Consider the following 18,102-nt stretch of genomic DNA (forward strand, 5'->3'; position numbering starts at 1 on the left):
TATAACTTCCCTGTTTAAAAGCCCTGCAGGGGCTCTCCGCTGCATCAGGATAAAGTCCAGACTCCTCATTCGGGAGCTCTGAGCTCTTCATGACTTGACCCTGGTCTCCCTCCAGTCTCCCACCTGCCAGTACCCACCCTTCACACTCCAGCCTCCGGCTGTGCCAGTTTCCCTAATACTCGTTTCCAGCCTCTCTGCCTTTGCACCTCTGTTCCTTCTGCTGAGGTCCCCTCCCTCCACTTTGTGTTCCCTGAAAACCCCTACCTAGTCTTCCAGACCAAATTTAGGCATCCTCTCCTATGAACACCCTGGTCTCCCCGGGCTGAGCTGACCAATGCCTCCTCTATGTGCCTCACACTCCCTTCCGTTCTATCTGCTCTTGGACTAAGGAGCATTTACTGGGGACATGTTTGTCTTCCACCAAACTGCCAGCACTTTGATACAGAGACTGTGACTTTCATTGTTGATTCCCAGAATAAAGGGCAAACTGGGTACCCAATGAATATTTGAAGAATCAAATTTTGCTGTTTGCTACTGAGATTGTTTAATTCCCTGGACTGGGTGGTGAAAGTGAATGAGGGAGAAAAATCAAAACAGCAGCACTAAGAGGGTAGCACAATAGCAATGTATTAGGAAAAAGCACTTTGAAGAGCCTCAGACAGAGACAGAGCCAGGGTGGCTGCTATAAGAACAACAGTTTAACTGCTGATGTCGTTTTGCTCATCACTGTGTCTTAAATGTAACAGACTCAATCTTTTAGACATAGAGTACCTGTTCTTGAGATATAAATTTTATTTTTTAGAATAGTTTTAGATTTACAGAGAAATTGCAAAATAGTACAGAGAGTTCCCATATACACCACACTCAATTTCCCCTATGATTAACATCCTATGTTAGTATGGTACATTTGTTACAATTAATGAACCAATACTGATACATTATTTTTATTATTAAAATAAATAATTATTAAATAAAATCCATGCTTAGATTTTCTTAGTTTTTACCTAATGTACCTTTCCCCCCTCCCAGGATACCACATCACATTTAGTTGTCATGACTTCTTAGGCTCTTCTTGGCTGTGACAGTTTCTCAACTTATCCTGTTTTTTGATGAACTTGACTGTTTTGAGGATTATTGGTCAGGTATTTTGTAGAATGTCCCTCAGTTGGGATTTATATGATGTTTTACTCATGATTAGACTGGAGTTACGGGGTTTTGGGGGGGGGAAGACCACAGAAATAAAGTGTCATTTTCATCACACCATATCAAGAGTACACACTATCTATATGACTTTAGGCTCTTGATGTTGACCTTGATCACCTGGCTGAGATAGTATTTGTTAGGTTTCTCCACTGTAAAGTCACTCTTTTATTTCTTCCTTCCCATACTGTACTCTTTGGAAGAAAGTCATTATGGGCAACCCACACTTAGGGAGTGGGAAGTTATGCTCCATCTACATAAATATCTACATAAATCTACATAAATAATTTGGAATTCTTCTGTATGGGAGATTAGTTTCCTTTCCTCCATTTATTTATTTATTCCATCATGTATTTATATCACAATGGATTCATGATATCTATTTTATACTTTGAGTTGTAATCCAGTATTACTTTATGAATCTTGTTGCTCAAATTGTTCCAGCATTGGTCACAGGGAGCTCTTTCAATTGCCTCCTATGTCCCATCATTGTGGTTTGTTTTGTTTTGTTTTGAGCAGTTCCTTACTTTCTGGCACTATAAGGTGCTCTGGGATCATCTTTTCTAAAAAAATTGAAGTATAGTTGATTTATAATATTATATTCATTTCAAGTGTACAACAGAGTGATTCAGTATTTTTATAGATTATACTCTATTTAAAGTAATTATAAAATATTGGCTATATTCCCTGTGCTGTACATATAACATTGTAGCTTATTTATTTTATACATAATAGTTTGTACCTCTTAATCCTTTACCCCTATCTTGCCCTCTCGCCTTCCCTCTCCCACTGGTAATCACTTGTTTGTTCTTCATATCTGTGAGTCTGTTTCTGTTTTGTTATATTCCTTCATTTGTTTTATTTTTTAGGTTCCACATACAAGTGGTAACAGAGTATTTGTCTTTCTCTGTCTGACATTTCACTAAGCATAGTGCACTCTAGGTCCATCCATGTTATTGCAAATGGCAGAATTTCATTCTTTTTAATGGCTGGGTAATATTCCACTATATATATATATATATATAGTGGAATATATATAGGTATATATATCAATCACATATATATACACTGTATATATACACAACGTTATATACTTTTCTTTATCCATTCATCTGTTGATGGGCACTTATCTTGCTTCCATATCTTGGCTATTATAAATAACGCTGCTATGAACATCGGTGTGCATTGTATCTTTTCAAATTAGTGCTTTCACTTTCTTTGGGCATATACCCAGGAGTAGAATTGCTGGATCATATGGAAGTTCTTTTTTTAGTTTTTTGAGGAAACTCCATACTGTTTTCCACAGTGGTGGCACCAATTTACCTTTCCACCAACAGTGTATACGAGTTCCATTATCTCCATTATCTTCAGTTTGAATGCCTTCATAAAAAAATTGAAGTAGAGTTGATTTACAATGTTGTGGCAATCTCTGCTGTACAGCAAAGTGACTCAATTATCCACATAGAGACATTCTTTTTTATATTATTTTCCATTATGGTTTATCCCAGGATACTGAATATAGTTCCCTGTGAGATACAGTAGGCCCTTGTTGTTTACCCATTCTAAATGTAATAGTTTGCATCTAACAACCCCAAACTCCCAGTCCATCTCTCTCTCCCTCCCCCTTCCCCCTTGGCAACCACAAGTCTGTTCTCTATGTCTGTGAGTCTGTTTCTGTTTTGTAGATAGGTTCGTTTGTGCCGTATTTTAGATTCCACATATAAGTGATATCATATGGTATTTCTCTTTCTCTTTCTGACTTACTTCACTTAGTATGATAATCTCTAGCTGCATCCATGTTGCTGCAAATGGCATTATTCCATTCTTTTTTATGGCTGAGTAGCATTCCATTGTCTATATGTACCACATCTTTATCCATTCATCTGTCCATGGACATTTAGGTTGTTTCCATGTTTTGGCTATTGTGAATAGTGCTGCTATGAACATAGGGATGCATGTATCTTTCTGAATTAGAGTTCTGTCCAGGTATATTCCCAGGAGTGGGATTGCTGAATCATATGGTAGTTCTATTTTTAGTTTTCTGAGGAACCTCCATACTGTTCTCCATAGTGGCTGTACCAACTTACATTCCCACCAACAGTGTAGGAGGGTTCCCTTTTCTCCACACCCTCTCCAGCATTATGTTATTGGTAGACTTTTTGATGATGGCCATTCTGACCGGTGTGAGCTGGTACCTCATTGTAGTTTTGATTTGCATTTCTCTAATAATTGGTGATGTTGAGCAGACTTCCCAGAAGGCAGGGCAGGTGCCTGCCCACTGGTGGGGGGAGCTGGGCCTTGGCCCTCTGATAGTCAAGGCCATGTCTAGAGGATGTCTAGAGGTGGCTGTGGGCTCAGGAAGTCTTTAGGTAGCCTGTCTGCTCCTGGGTGGGGCTGAGTCCCCACCCAGTTTGCTTAGCCAGTCCCAGCACTGGTGCCTACATGCTCTTGAGTGGGGTCAGGTCTTGGTGCTAATGAGCTAGAGGAAGGGTACCACAATGGTGCCCACCCACAACAGTGTCCAGTGGTAGAAGGAACTCCCAAGCATGGTTGCAGCCAGTGTCTATGTGCCCAGGGTGAGCCACAGCTGCCCTCCACCTCTCCAGAGACTCTCCAAGACCAGCAGGTGGGTCTGGCCCAGGCTCCTATCAAATTACTGCTTTTGCCCTGGGTCCCAGAGCATGTAGGATTTTGTGTGTGCCCTTTAAGAATGAAGTCTTTACTTCCTCCGGTCCTGTGAAACTCCCTAAATTAAGCCCTGCTGACCTTCAAAGCCAAATGCCCTGGGGGTTCCTCTTCCCAGTGTAGGACCCCTGGGCTGGGGAGCCTGACGTAGGGCTCAGAACTCTCATTTCTGTGGGAGAAACTCTGCAATATAATTATTCTCCAGCTTGTGGGTCACCCACCTGGGGGTACAGGATTTGATTATATTGTGAGTCTGCCCCTTCTACCCGTCTTGTTGTGGTTCCTTCTTTATGTCTTTAGTTGTACAAGATCATTTCTTGTAGGTTCTGGTCTTTTTCATTCAATGGTTGTTCTACAAATAGCTCTGATTTTTGTGTGCTTGTGAGAGGAGGTGAGCTCAGCATCTTTCTAATCTGCCATCTTGGCCAATCTCAAAAATAGCCTTTAACATGTTGAGATATGTTCCCTCTATACCAAATTTGAAGAGAACTTTTATCATGAATGGATGTTGAATTTTGTCAAATGCTTATTCTGTGTCTTTTGAGATGATCATGTGATTTTTATCCTTCCTTTTGTTAATGTGGCTATCACACTGATTGATTTGCAGATCTGGAACTATCCTTGTATCCCTGGGATTAACCCCACTTGATCATGGTGTATAATCCTTTTTATATATTGTTGAATTCAGTTCACTAATATTTTGTTGAGGAGTTTTGCATCTATATTCATCAGAGATATTGGCCTGTAATTTCCTTTTTTTGTGGTGTCTTTGTCTGGTTTTAATATCAGGGTAATGGTGGCTTCATAGAATGAATTTGGGAGTGCTCCTTCTTCTTCAATTTTTTTGGAATAGTTTGAGAAGGATAGGTATTTTCTCTTCTTTATATGTTTGGTAGAATTCCCTTGTGAAGCCATCCAGTCCCAGACTTTTGTTTGATGGGAGTTTATTTTTATTACAAATTCAGTTTCACTACTAGTGATTGGTCTGTTCAGATTGTCTATTCCTTTCTGATTCAGTCTTTGAAGATTGTATGCTTCTAGAAATTTATCCATTTCTTCTAGGTTGTCCAATTTGTTAGCATATAACTGTTTGTAGTATATACTATCATGATTTTTTTTTTTGTATTTCTGTGATGTTGGTTGTTATTTCTCCTCTTTCATTTCTTATTTTGTTAACTTGGGTCCCCTCTCTTTTTTCTTGATGAGCCTAGATAAAGGCTTTTAAATTTTGTTTATCTTTTCAAAAAACTAGCTCTTGGTTTCATTGATCTTTTCTATTGCTTTTTGGTCTCTATTTTATTTATTTCTTCTCTGATCTTTATTACTTCCTTCCTTCTGCAGACTTTGGGCTTTGTTCATCTTTATCTAATTCCTTTAGATACCAGGTTAGGTTATTTGAGACTTTTCTTGTTTCTTGAGGTAGTCCTGTATCATTATAAACTCTTAGAACTGCTTTCGCTGCGTGCCATAGATTTTGGAAAGTTGTGCTTTTATTTCCACTTGTCTTGAGGTATTTTCTAATTTCCTCTTTGATTTCTTCATTGACTCATTGGTTTTTTAGTAGCATGTTGTTTAGTCTATACATGTTTGTGTTCTTCCAATTTTCTTCCTGTAATTGATTTCTAGTTTCATATATTTGTGGTCAGAAAAATCGCTTGATATAATTTCTATCCTTTTAAATGTGTTGAGAATTGTTTTGTAGCCTGGCATGTGACCTATCCTGGAGAACATTCCATGTGCACTTGAAAAGAATGTATATTCTGCTGTTTTTGGATAGAATGTCCTGTGGCTATCTATTAAGTCCAACTGGTCTAATATATCATTTAAGAGTATTGTTTCCTTATTGATTTTTCTGTCTGGATGTTTTGTCTATTGATATGAGTGGGGTGTTAAAGTCACCTACTATTATTGTATTATTGTGGGATTCTCCCTTTATGTCTGTTAATATTTGCTTTATATATTTAGGTTTTCCTATGCTAGGTACATATATGTTAATGAGTGTTATATCCCTTGTATATTCTTGATCCTTTTATCATTATACAATGCCCTTCTTTGTCCTTTGTTATAGACTTTGTTTTAAAGTCCATTTTGTCTGATATTGCTACCTTTGCTTTCTTGTTTCCATTTGTACAAAATATCTTTTTCCATCCTCTCACTTTCAGTCTGTGTGTCTTTAGCTCTGAAGTGAGTCTCTTGTAAGCCACCTATAGAGAGGTCTTATTCTTTTTTTATCTGATCAGCCATTCTATGTCTTTTGATTGGAGCATTTAGTCCATCGACATTTAAAATAATTATTGACATCTTTGTACTTGTTGCCATTTTGTTACTTGTTTTCTGGTTCTTTTTGTGGTTCTTCTCTGTTCTTTCCTTCTTCTTTTAGTTTCTTACCTTGTGGTTTCATGATTTTCTTTAGTGGAATGCTTGTGTTCTTTTCTCTCGGGTTTTTGTGTTTCTATTGTAGGTTTTGATTTATGGTTACTATGGGCTTCATTCTATGTTGACTGGTAACTATAATTACTAGTTTTAAACTGGTAGACTCATTTAAGTTCAAACACATTCTAAAAGAGCTACATTTTTAAAATTTCCCTTCCCCATGTTTTGTGTTTTTGATGTCATATTTTACATCTTCATGTGTAACCCTGTTTATTGTAGTTTACTGTTTATTGTAGTTTATGTGTTTATTGTAGTTATGTAGTTTACTGTTTATTGTAGTTATAGTTGATTTTATAATTTTTTTTTTGTCTTTTAATCTTCATACTAGCTTATTTAAATGGTTCATCTACAGCCTTTACTATATATTTGCCTTTACTATTGGGATTTCTCCTTTCCTATAGATTCTTACTTCTTCTTGTAGCCTTTTCTTTCCATTTAGAGATGACCCTTTAACATTTCTTTTAGGGTCCATTTAGTATCGATGAACTCTTAGTTTTTGCTCATCTGAGAAGTTCTTTATCTCTAAAAGATAATCTTGCTGTGTAGAATATCCTGCATTGTAGGTTTTTCCCTTTCAGCACTTTAAATATATCATGGCCAATCCCTTCTGGCCTGCAAAGTTTCTGCAGAAAAATCAGCTGATAGCTTTATGAGGGTTCCCTTGTATATCATTCTTTGTTTTTCTCTTGCTGCCTTTAGAAATCTCTCTTTAACTTTTGCCATTTTAATTATGATGTCTTACTGTGGGTCTCTTTGGGTTCAACTTGTTCAGGATCCTCTTTGCTTCCTGTACCTGGATATGTTTCCTTCCTCAGGTTTGGGACGTCTTCAGCCATAATTTCATCAAATACATCTTCAACCCCTTTCTCTCTTTTCCTTCTGGGACCCCTATAATGCGAATGCAGGTATGCTTGATGTTGTTCCAGAGGTCTCTTAATCTAGTCTCCTTTTTAAAATTTCTTTTTCTTTCTGCTGCTCTGATTGGGTGATTTCCATTATTCTATCTTCCAGACAATTTATGTGTTCTTCTGTATCACCTAGTCCATTGTTAATTCCATCTAGTGTGTTTTTCATTTCAGTTATTGTATTCTTCAGTTCTGACTGGTTCTTTTTTTATATTTTCTAGTTCCTTCTTTTTTTTTAATACATTTATTTATTTTATTTATTTATTTTTGGCTGTGTTGGGTCTTCGTTGCTGCACGCAGGCTTTCTCTAGTTGCAGCAAGTGGGGGCTACTCTTCATTGCGGTGCGCAGGCTTCTCATTGCGGTGGATTCTCTTGTTGCAGGGCATGGACTCTAGGCATGCGGATTTCAGTAGTTGTGGCTTGCGGGCTCTAGAGTGCAGGCTCAGTAGTGTGGTGCATGGGCTTCGTTGCTCCACGGCATGTGGGATCTTCCCAGACCAAGGCTTGAACCCATGTCTCCTGCAGTAGCAGGCGGATTCTTAACCACTGTGCCACCAGGGAAGCTCTGTAGTTCCTTCTTAATATTCCCACTGTGTTCATCTATTCTTTTCCCTAGTTCAGTTAGCATTATTATTACTAATGCTTGGAACTATTTATCTGGTAAATTATTTCTCTGTTTCATTACTTGTTTTTTCAGGGTTTTTTCCTTGTTCTTTCATTTGAAACAAATTTCTCTGTCTTCTTATTCTGCTTAAATTTTTCTGTCTTTATGAAATTAGGTGAAACAGTTATCTATCCTGGTCTTGAAGGGTTGTCCTCTGTGGGAGCATCCCTACACAGTCTGCATGTGCCCAGTAGCTTTGATGGGAGAGCTGGATCTGACATGAGCACAAGTCACATCTTTCCTCAGGGTGTGCTGGCAGCTAGCATCTTGGTAGGTGGTGGGGCTGGAGAAGGAGGGGCTGAAGCCAGGGCCAGGTGTGAGGCAGGACTTCCCCTCTGCTCAGTGGCCATCACTGCCCTGTTGGGTGCGGGGTCTGATCCCAAATTGCTGGAACAGAGGTCCTGAGGCCTGGGTCCGAACTGGTTCTAAGTGTGTGTTCTCCCCTTCCCCCTCCAGCATTGATACCTTTGCCCCAGAGGGGAGCAGTGCTGGAACAAGAGGTGCCAGAGTGGGCACCTGGTACAGGCTGGGGTGTGTGCTGGCATGAGTCTGTTCTGTTTCGTAAATAAGTTCATTTGTCATATTTTAGATTCCACATATAAGTGATATCATATGGTATTTGTCTTTCTCTTTCTGACTTACATCACTTAGTATGATAATCTCCAGGTCCACCCATGTTGCTGCAAATGGCATTATTTCATTCTTTTTTTATGGCCGAGTAATATTCCATTGTATATATATACCACATCTTCTTTATCCATTTATCTGTCGATGGACATTTAGGTTGCTTTCATGTCTTGGCTATTGTAAATAGTGCTGTAATGAACACTGGGGTGCATGTATCTTTCTAAATTAGAGTTTTGTCTGGATATATGCCCAGGAGTGGGATTGCTGGATTGTATGACAACTCTGTTTTTAGTTTTTTGAGGAACCTCCATACTGTTTTCCATGATGCATGCACGAATATACATTCCCACCAACAGTGTAGGAGGGTTCCCTTTTCTCCACATCCTCTCCAGCATTTGTTATTTGTAGACTTTTTAATATGCCTACTCTGACTGGTGTGAGGTGGTATCTCATTGTAGTTTTGATTTTCATTTCTCTGATAATTAGCAAGGCTGAGCATCTTTTCATGTGCCTCTTGGCCATCTGTATGTCTTCTTTGGAGAAATGTCTATTTAGGTCTTCTGCCCATTTTTCAATCAGGTCGTTTGTTTTTTGGTATTGCATTGTATGAGCTGTTTGTATATCTTGGAAATTAAGCCCTTGTCAGTCACATTGTTTGCAAATATTTTCTCCTAGTCTGTAGGCTGTCTTTTCATTTTATTTATGGTTTCCTTTGCTGTACAAAAGCTTGTAAGTTTGATTAGCTCCCATCTGTTTATTTTTGCTTTTATTTCTATTGTCTTGGGAGACTGACCTAAGAAAACATTGCTGCAATTTATGTCAGAGAATGTTTTGCCTATGCTTTCTTCTAGGAGTTTTATGGTGTCATGTCTTATATTTAAGTCTTTAAGCCATTTTGAGCTTATTTTTGTGTATGGTGTGAGGGAGTGTTCTAACTTCATTGACTTACATGCATCAGTCCATCTTTCCCAACACCACTGACTGAAGAGACTGTCTTTTCTACATTGTATATTCTTGCCTCCTATGTCAAAGATTAATTGACCATAGGTGTGTGGGTTTATTTCTGGGCTCTCTATTCTGTTTCATTGATCCATACATCTGTTTTTGTGCAAATACCATGCTGTTTTGATTACTGTAGCTTTGCAGTATTGTCTGAAGTCTACAGGGTTGTGCCTCCTGCTTTGTTCTTTTTATTCAGGATTGCTTTGGCAATTCTGGGTCTTTTATAGTTCCATATAAATTTTAGGATTATTTGTTGTAGTTCTGTGAAAAAAGTCATGGTAATTTGATAGGGATCACATTAAATCTATAGATTACTTTGGGTAGTATGGCCATTTAAACAGTATTAATTCTTCCAATCCAACAGCATGGGATATCTTTCCATTTCTTTGAATCATCTTCAATTTCCTTTATTAATGCTTTATAGTTCTCAGCACATAAATCTTTCCACCTCTTTGGTCAGGTTTATTCCTGAGTGGTTTTTTTTTTTTTTTTGATGCAATTTTAAAAGGGATTGTTTTTTACTTTCCCTTTTTTAGTGTATAGAATGCAACAGATTTCTGTATGTTAATCTTGTATGCTGCTACCTTGCTGAATTCACTTATCAGTTCTAGCAGTTTTTGTGTGGCGTCTTCAGAGTTTTCTATATATATTATCATGTAATCTGCATATAATGACAATTTTACGTCTTCTCTTCCAACTTGGATACATTTTATTTATTTCTCTTGTCTGACTGCTGTGGCTAGAACTTCCAATACTATGTTGAATAGAAGTGGTGAGAGCAGGCATCCTTGTCTTATTTCAGATTTTAGTGGGAAGCGTTTCAGCTTTTCACCATTTAGTATTATGTTGGCTGTCGGTTTGTCATAAATAGCTTTCATTATGTTGAGATATGTTCCCTCTATACCCACTTTGGTAAGACTTTTTCTCATGAATGGATGTAGAATTTTATCAAATGCTTTTTCTGCATCTATTGAGATGATCATGTGGCTTTTGTCTTTTCTTTTGTTGATGTGGTGTATCACATTGATCAATTTGCATATGTTGAACCATACTTGTGGCCCTGGGATGAATCCAATTTCATTGTGGTGTATAACCTTTTTTATGTGTTGTTTGATCCCACTGGTTTTTAAACCAGCTAAAGGGACTTGTCCTCCCTGTGTCAGACCCTGGGGCTGGGGCACCCAATATGTAGTTCAAACTGCTCACTCCTCAGGGAGCATCTCTGAACCTGTGTAACCCCCCTCCTCTTCTGTGTCCCCTCCCAGGGGTGTGGTCCCAACCTGATTGCTTTTCTTCCTTCCCTTTCTACCTGATTCCATGTGGATCTCTCTTACAGCTTTGGTTGTGTAAGTGTCTTTATGCCAGTCTCGTTTGTTTCCAGTGAGAATTGCTCCACTTGCAGATGTATTTTGGATGTGTTTGTTGGGGGAGGTAAGCTCTGCATCCTCCTACTCTGCCATCTTGATCTCCCTCTCTAGGATCATTTTGTATATTTCCTTTCGCAGTCCTAGATACAGACATTTCTCCAAGGAGCCCTGTTCTCTTCTATTGGAGAATGGTATAAGAAACCAAGATCTCGGTGGTGCGTGTGCTCATTGATAGTAGGGGTCTCATTGTTTCTATGCCTGGCATCAACTGCCCAAGGAGATACATGTGTCTATACCAATGTGTGTATATGCATATAACTAGGATTATTTTTATATGTATAGAGTACCAGTTTTGACAACCAAGTCATTACTCCTCAGTGGACAAAACTCTGACACAACAGGATATTTAAATATTATAATCTAGAATTTTACTCCAAACCAAAAGAAGAAAAGATGGGTTTGGGGGATTTTTCCATTTTGGATTTTTAAAATAAATATTTCTTCTGGTCTTCTCCTTCCTCCATGTTTCTGCCTATTTCCCAGAGGTGGTTTATTAAGTTTTATTTATTTCCTGGTGGGTGGTGTGGTCAGGAAGTTTGCTGATGCTGGCCAAAATGGCAGCTGTGGCCACGAGTCTCCCTGGTTGACCTGATACACTTGTTTGAGGAGCTAATGGGCATGGAGCTGAGTGAGACTGTTCTGCTTTAGAAATATGATATGAGGCTACCAATCCTGGGTCTACAATATAGCACACACACTAGATGGGCCTTCTCTTTGTCCTCTCTGCAGGGAAGTAGAAGGGTCCCTATGTTAGGGGAAGGTAGACCTGCCTAACCACCCCCAGTACCACCTCAAGATCACATCTTACCACCAAAACTCACTGGGAAGAGTCAGGGAAAGAACATCACTGAGGCACAATCCCACACCAAGCTGCCCCCACTGTAATTGGCCCACTCTGCCACCTGCCACTTGTTCAGCAAACATGGACTGGACACCAGGCACAGACTAGGCACAGGGACACAGAGATGGGTGAGGCTCTTGCCTCACTGCAGCTCCCAGTGTAACAGACAAGACAGACATTAAAAATAAAAAACTAGAATACAGTTTGCTATGTATCATTTTGGAGCAAAGTCTCTTAGCCTGGATCCATGGATGGACTTCAGGGTGTCCCCTAAAATTAATCATAAAAAGTTATATATGCTGGGTATTCCCTGTCTGCTCCCCCACTATATCTTCTCTATACTGTTCTGTGTCCCAGGAAGCTGACCTCTACAGACTCCATCAGATGGGCTCACTAGATGCCCATGGGCTTTTAGTTGGATTTGGCTACTGAGATGTACGACCAGGAAATCTGAGAGGGAGAGAGAAAAGTAGGGGTATATATTTCTCCACCAGTGGCTGCATTCCTCTGCCCAAGGCCACAGATCTTACTGGCTACCTCTCTTACAGTCACAGCTGTAGTGCTTCTTGGGTTCCCCTTTGTCTTTCAGGCTTAGGGGGGGTAACTGCTCCCTGTTTCTTTATAGCCCAGGGTGCTTCACCATCCATATTGAGTTTCCAAAATTCTGCCCATATCTTTATAAACAGTGCCTACATCAAACTCCATTCAATCATTTTGAGTGTGCAGAACCCTGAAAATATGTGAATCAGATTCGCAAAAGGGTCCATGACTCAAAAGAGGTAAAAAAGCCCCTTCTGCAGAAGTACATACAAAGTGATGTGGATCTAAGAGGAAGGTGTACTATCTATAACTCTGCTGACTTCAGAGAACAATGCTCCACTCAAAATGCAAATCTGATCAAGTTATTCCCCTGCTTAAATCCTTCAGTGGCTCTCAGAATAAAGACCAAACTCCTTCATATGGCCAATGAAGCCACACTTCATCTACACCTCTCTAATCTCACCCCAAAGACTCTTCCCTTGTTCTCTGTACTCTAGCCATTCTGAATTTTGGGTTCTGCACTTGTGCCAGGCTCCCTTCAGCCCTGCAGCCTTGCACACTCTGATCCTTCTGTCTGGAAAGCCTCCCCCATCTTCTCTACTCATTTTCTGGGCCTTGGCTCAAGTGACTCTTCCCAGGGAATTTCCCTGACCCCCAGTCCAGGTCAAGTTCCTCTGTCACATACCCCATAGAACCCTGAATCCATCCTTCAGAGCACTTGTCTCAGCTTGCAACACATTTTTGTGTTTTGTGTTTGATATTTATTAATGTCATACATAAACTGTATGACATACATAAACTGTAAGTTCCATGAAGGATGGAACCACATCTATTTCTGCTCATAATTATGTCCTCTGCATTCAGCACAGTGCCTAATACATCAGAGATGCTTATAAATATTTGCAGAGAAATGAATGAGTGAAAGTGATATTTGAATCAGGCCATGAAGAGTCAGTTTGCCAGGAAGCACAGACCAGGAGTCTAAGAGGCCACCTGAGGGCTCAAGAGCCAGTTAATCTGCTCAGTACATCCTACATAGATTTTCCTGGGCAATAGGCAAAGTTCCCCCACATCCCTTTCCCAACCACAGGATCAAAATAACTCAGAAACGTTACCTTTACATCAAGAGTGAGCATCAGCTCATACTGGTTGTAAAACTCGTTGGGGCTGGGCAACTGGTACTCCTTCGCTGTGCCCAGGAACGTCTCAATGTCAGTCAAGGCAATGTCAACCCCCTCTCGGGACTGGCACTTGTCTACAGCTTGGGAAGCCAAGAGGTAGATTCCTTCTTCACACCACTGGCTGACCTTTTAGAAAGAAACACAGTGCCCTGTGCAGTTAGCCCGCCCACAACTCAGCCACCACAGTCCTCAGGAGGTCCAAGCTCATATGGGGTCTACAAGGATTCTGAGACAACAAGGAATTGTCATGGCACAGCATCAGGTTTAGAGGTCCAACCACTATAAATATAACCATGAGGTGGGCAAGCCCAAATCAATTTTACATCTGCATACTTTTCAAGGAAGTCACTTAGTCAAAAAATAAATCATATAAGCATTCTTCTTTTCTCCACTGACAGTAATTGCCACATCTCTAAGAGGAGAGAGTTGAGTATTTCTGCGTTTGGTCTAACCATAGAGAAATGCAACCAGTGGCTTTTTGGGTTTACTTTCTAGGCCAGTTTCTTGCATCCTAATTGGTTACAAGAGCACAGAGTAAATAAGGAGGCTTTAGACCTGGCTCCTACATGCCTTCCTGGGAGAGGGAATGTCTCTTTTAACAAGAACACCACTGTCCTCTGTCCACATTTGCATTTATTAGCGTTTGTCTTACCAAGGGAAGCATCTAAGAATGCAAAGCTTTTAGCTCAGAACATCAGTACTTAAACTTTCCAGAATGCTGGAATGAAAGCAGATAAGTAATGAATTCTAACAATTCAATTTTTAAAAAACTTAGAGAAAGACAGGGGCCATTGTGCTGTCTGAATATTTGTATGAAAAAAAGCTGCCCTTGCAAGTACATCTGCATTTCCATTTACCCTGTGACCTGAAAAGCTATGTAAAATAACTGTACAGAGAAAAAAGACCAAAAGGGAGCTCTCTAAAGTAGTTATCTCTAAGTGGGAAAATTACAGGCAAATTAAATTTGTCTTTACTTTCCCTAAATTACCTACACTGCATGTGTACTACTTTTAGAATAACAAAAAAATCATAAAGATATTTAAAAATGGATGATTCCCACTGTGTGGGGATGAGGAGGGGAGTGGAATGTAATTAGTGTCCATAAGTAACTTTTTTCCTCCTCCTTCCTATATTTTTGGATTTTCAAAATAATAGGAAATTATGCTTTGATATATACTGTGAAAACTTTCTCTTTAAACATCATGCCTATATCTGCAGAAAACACTAAGCTGGGGTCTTCTGCAGAGTCACAGCAGCTACTTGCTCTCTGAGACACACACACGCACACACGCACGCACACACACACACACACACACACACGCAGTCCACAGATTGGCCTTAGGCTATTATCTCTGGCAGGCCCTCTGAGCCACTTGCTTCTGGAACAGCTATATTTCCTTGACACTAAAATCCCTTTGGCAGTGGGATGATGTAAACAGCCTGGGCGGGTATCCCCAGCTATCAGAGAGAAACAACTGTGGAAATGGAGCATGCTGACTCACAGCGGTGAGCTCTTTGCTGCCTGGGAACAGCTGACAGAGAAGGCTCCGGAAGTCACAGCCCCTGCTGACTGGCACTTGCCTCAGAGATCACTGCTGAAGGGCTACGGGGGCCGTGCCCCCTCCCCGTGAGCACTCTGCATACAGGGTTGCTGTCTAGTCTAAGGAGCCTGGGGTTTGGAATTTGGCAGTCCTGACTTCAAACCTGTAATCCCCTATTTACCCCATGTGTGGTCTTGGGCAATCTTTTACCCCAGGGTTTTTCAGTGTTGTTCATGTACTACCTGCACCGAATCACCTGGGCACTTGAGGAAAATACTGATTCCTGGGCATCATCCCACACTTACTAAATCAGAGTCTCCAGAGTGGTACATCAGGAAATCTGCAATTATAGCAAGCTCACCTCATGTACTAAATGTTGTGACCCATTGACTTAACTATGCTGAATATCAACTTCTGTCTCTGTTAAATGAGGCCATTAATATCCTCCTCATAGGTTGTCCTGAGGATTAAATAGATGACATAATTATGCTCCTGGTAGGAACATAGTAGGTGCTCAGCAAATGGTAGGAGTGTATAATGGTTGTTATTACTTAGGCTTCTTCAAAAGGATTCACAATCTGATGCCTTTACATGAGGAGAAGCACTTTGCAACTATAGTGCTTGGTTCTCTTTACACCTGATGGGGAATCATGAAATGCCCCACAGGGCCAGGCCAAAACACACTCTTTAAGTCTGGGTCCACACAGAGGACATGGACTTTATAGTTTATTCGAATGGGATATGGTGGATGGCTGGGGCATTTTGGACCTTCAATACCTCTATGACTTAGAATCTGCACAGTTTTTAATGCCTCTTGAGCACTGTTTTCACATGAAGGACTTTATCCTCTCATCTCAGGAATCATGAGGGGCAGGGAGGGCAAGTATGATTAAGACTGTTTCACAGAACATTTTGCAGACATCATGTTCACAGCTTTGTTTTGCTCACCTTGTCCAACTGTCTATGCAACTCCAAGGACTTTTCTAAAATGTCGTGTTTTTTCTTGTTTTCATTGATGAAGTCATCACAGAGGTGCCTGAGCTCTGCACACTGGGGTCTGATGGAGTCCACTGCATAGTGGTGGCTTTGGATGAGCTGGTCCCCAATTACTGCAAGCAGCTGGGCCTTTTCCAAGGACTCCTGCAAAGTGAACATCCACAGCCAAGCATCAGAAGCCGAGTCATGGTGAGGCTGGTATTTGCCTGGCACTGTGTGCTCCAAACTTGGAGGGAGGCTACGGAGAGGTTGATCAGGTTTTAGGCTCAGAGACTGGGGCTGGGGAACCTGGGAAAGCGCTGGGGTGGTTCAAGGTCCCCAGGAGGTCTAGCCTAGTCCAGGGTCATCGGCACTCTGAAGAAGAGCAAGTCATTCATTCAAATATTTGTTGAGTTCTGGGTTAAGCACTGAGGATATAGCGTTAACAAGCCAGGAATTTTCAGTTCAATGGAGAACTCAGATACTAACAAATTATACAAATAATTAACTTATTACAACTGTGATAAATTCTAGGGCAGAAGAGCATGAAGTATTATACTGCACAGAATTGGAGACTGAATTATCTTGTCAACTGAATGGAAAAGGAAAAGGGACAAACATGTGGCCCTGAGGAGAGTGGGGAGTAAGCTGAGGTTGGGAAAATGGTAAAGATCTGGTTTGGGCAACCCTAAGGGGGGATCATGAGACTTAAGAAATATGTTTGTCTAAACCATTTCCTGCAGCTCACAAGGTCCCTGTCTGCTCTGATATTGTCTGCTTAGCAACTGTATCTCCTCCCTCTTTCTGCACAGCTTGTTTCGTTCTAACCACATGTGCCAAGTTTTTCCTGTTTTTAATTCATTCATCATGTATTACTGAGGACCTGCCATGTACCAAGCACTGTCCAGGTGCTGGGGGTTTGGTGGTAAACAAAGCAGGCAAAAATCCCTTCCCTCACGAAGCTTACATTTTAGTAGGAGACACAGGCAATAAACAAATATGTAGACAACATAGTATCTTAGACAGTGGTGAGAGCTATGGAGAAAAATCAAACAGGGAGAGGAGGGCGGGGAGCGCTGGTGGAGGAGCTGCTATTTTAAATAGGGTAGTGAGAGAAGGGCTCACTGAGAAGGTGCTGGCCACGCTGTGCAGAACAGTTAACACAGCAGCCTGAAACTGCTGTCCTTAGAAAGGCCTGCTTGCAAGGTTGGTCCTCGGCTGGCATCTGGGAAAGCCAGGAGGGTTCCTATCATCCTTAATCAGAATGGCTCATGGTATCTAAACTGTTTGTGCAAACAATACGTTTTATGCTGAAGACCTGCTTTCTTCTGGGCGTCCGGAATTCTGGTATATGCCAGTCAGAGGCCACCAACATGACTAGCCCCCAACAAAAACTCTGGGCACTAAGCCCCTAATGAGCTTCCCCGACAGACAACATTTTACAATGCTGTTGCAAGCCACTGTTGGCGGCACTAAGTGAACCCTGTGGGACTCCAATGGGAAAGGACCCTTGGAAGCCTGCACCTGGTTTCCTCCAGACTTTGCCCCATGCACCTCTTCCCTTTGCTGATTTTGCTTGGTATCCTTTCACTGTAATAAACCATAACCATAAGCATAATTATATGCCGAGTCCTATGAGCTCTCCTAGCAAATCTTCAAATCTGGGTGTGGCCTTGGGGACCCTTGACACAGGAGCCAAGATGTGAAGTGAGGGACAACCATGCAGCACTCGGCTGAGAGATGGGGGCATGTTTGACGTGTTCAGGTAGCAGGAGGAAGCTACTATGGCTGCAGCAGAAGAAGCAAGGAGGAAAGGAGGAGACATGATCAGAGAGGAAAGAGGGGGATCTGATCAGGGAGGGCCTTGCTGCCATTGTGGGCACTTTGTCTCTTATTCATTGTGACATGGGATGCACTGGAGGGTTTCGAGGACAGGACCTCATTCATATTTTTGAAAGGATCGCTTCAGCTGTGGTGTCAAGAATGCTAGAGAAGAGGGAAAGCAAGGAGACCAGTTAGGGGGCTACTGCAGTAATCCAGGGAAGAGGTGTGGCTTTAACAAGGCTGGCAACCAAACCAC

The 18,102-nt window shown here is 41.0% G+C and overlaps 1 protein-coding gene across 1 annotated transcript in view; it reads right to left on the minus strand.

Annotated features, from left to right (window-relative positions):
- Positions 1-18,102, minus strand: part of MCF2L2 (MCF.2 cell line derived transforming sequence-like 2) — a 193,402-nt gene that overhangs the window by 108,420 nt on the left and 66,880 nt on the right. Inside the window, exons 9-10 of the mRNA XM_068546304.1 lie at positions 15,996-16,187; positions 13,441-13,632 (exon numbers count right to left, since the gene is read on the minus strand). Coding sequence (XP_068402405.1) covers positions 13,441-13,632; positions 15,996-16,187 — 384 coding nt within the window. The remainder of the gene's footprint in view (positions 1-13,440; positions 13,633-15,995; positions 16,188-18,102) is intronic.

This window comes from Eschrichtius robustus, chromosome 6, assembly GCF_028021215.1.
Source record: "Eschrichtius robustus isolate mEscRob2 chromosome 6, mEscRob2.pri, whole genome shotgun sequence".
NCBI classification, from domain to species: Eukaryota; Metazoa; Chordata; class Mammalia; order Artiodactyla; family Eschrichtiidae; genus Eschrichtius; species Eschrichtius robustus.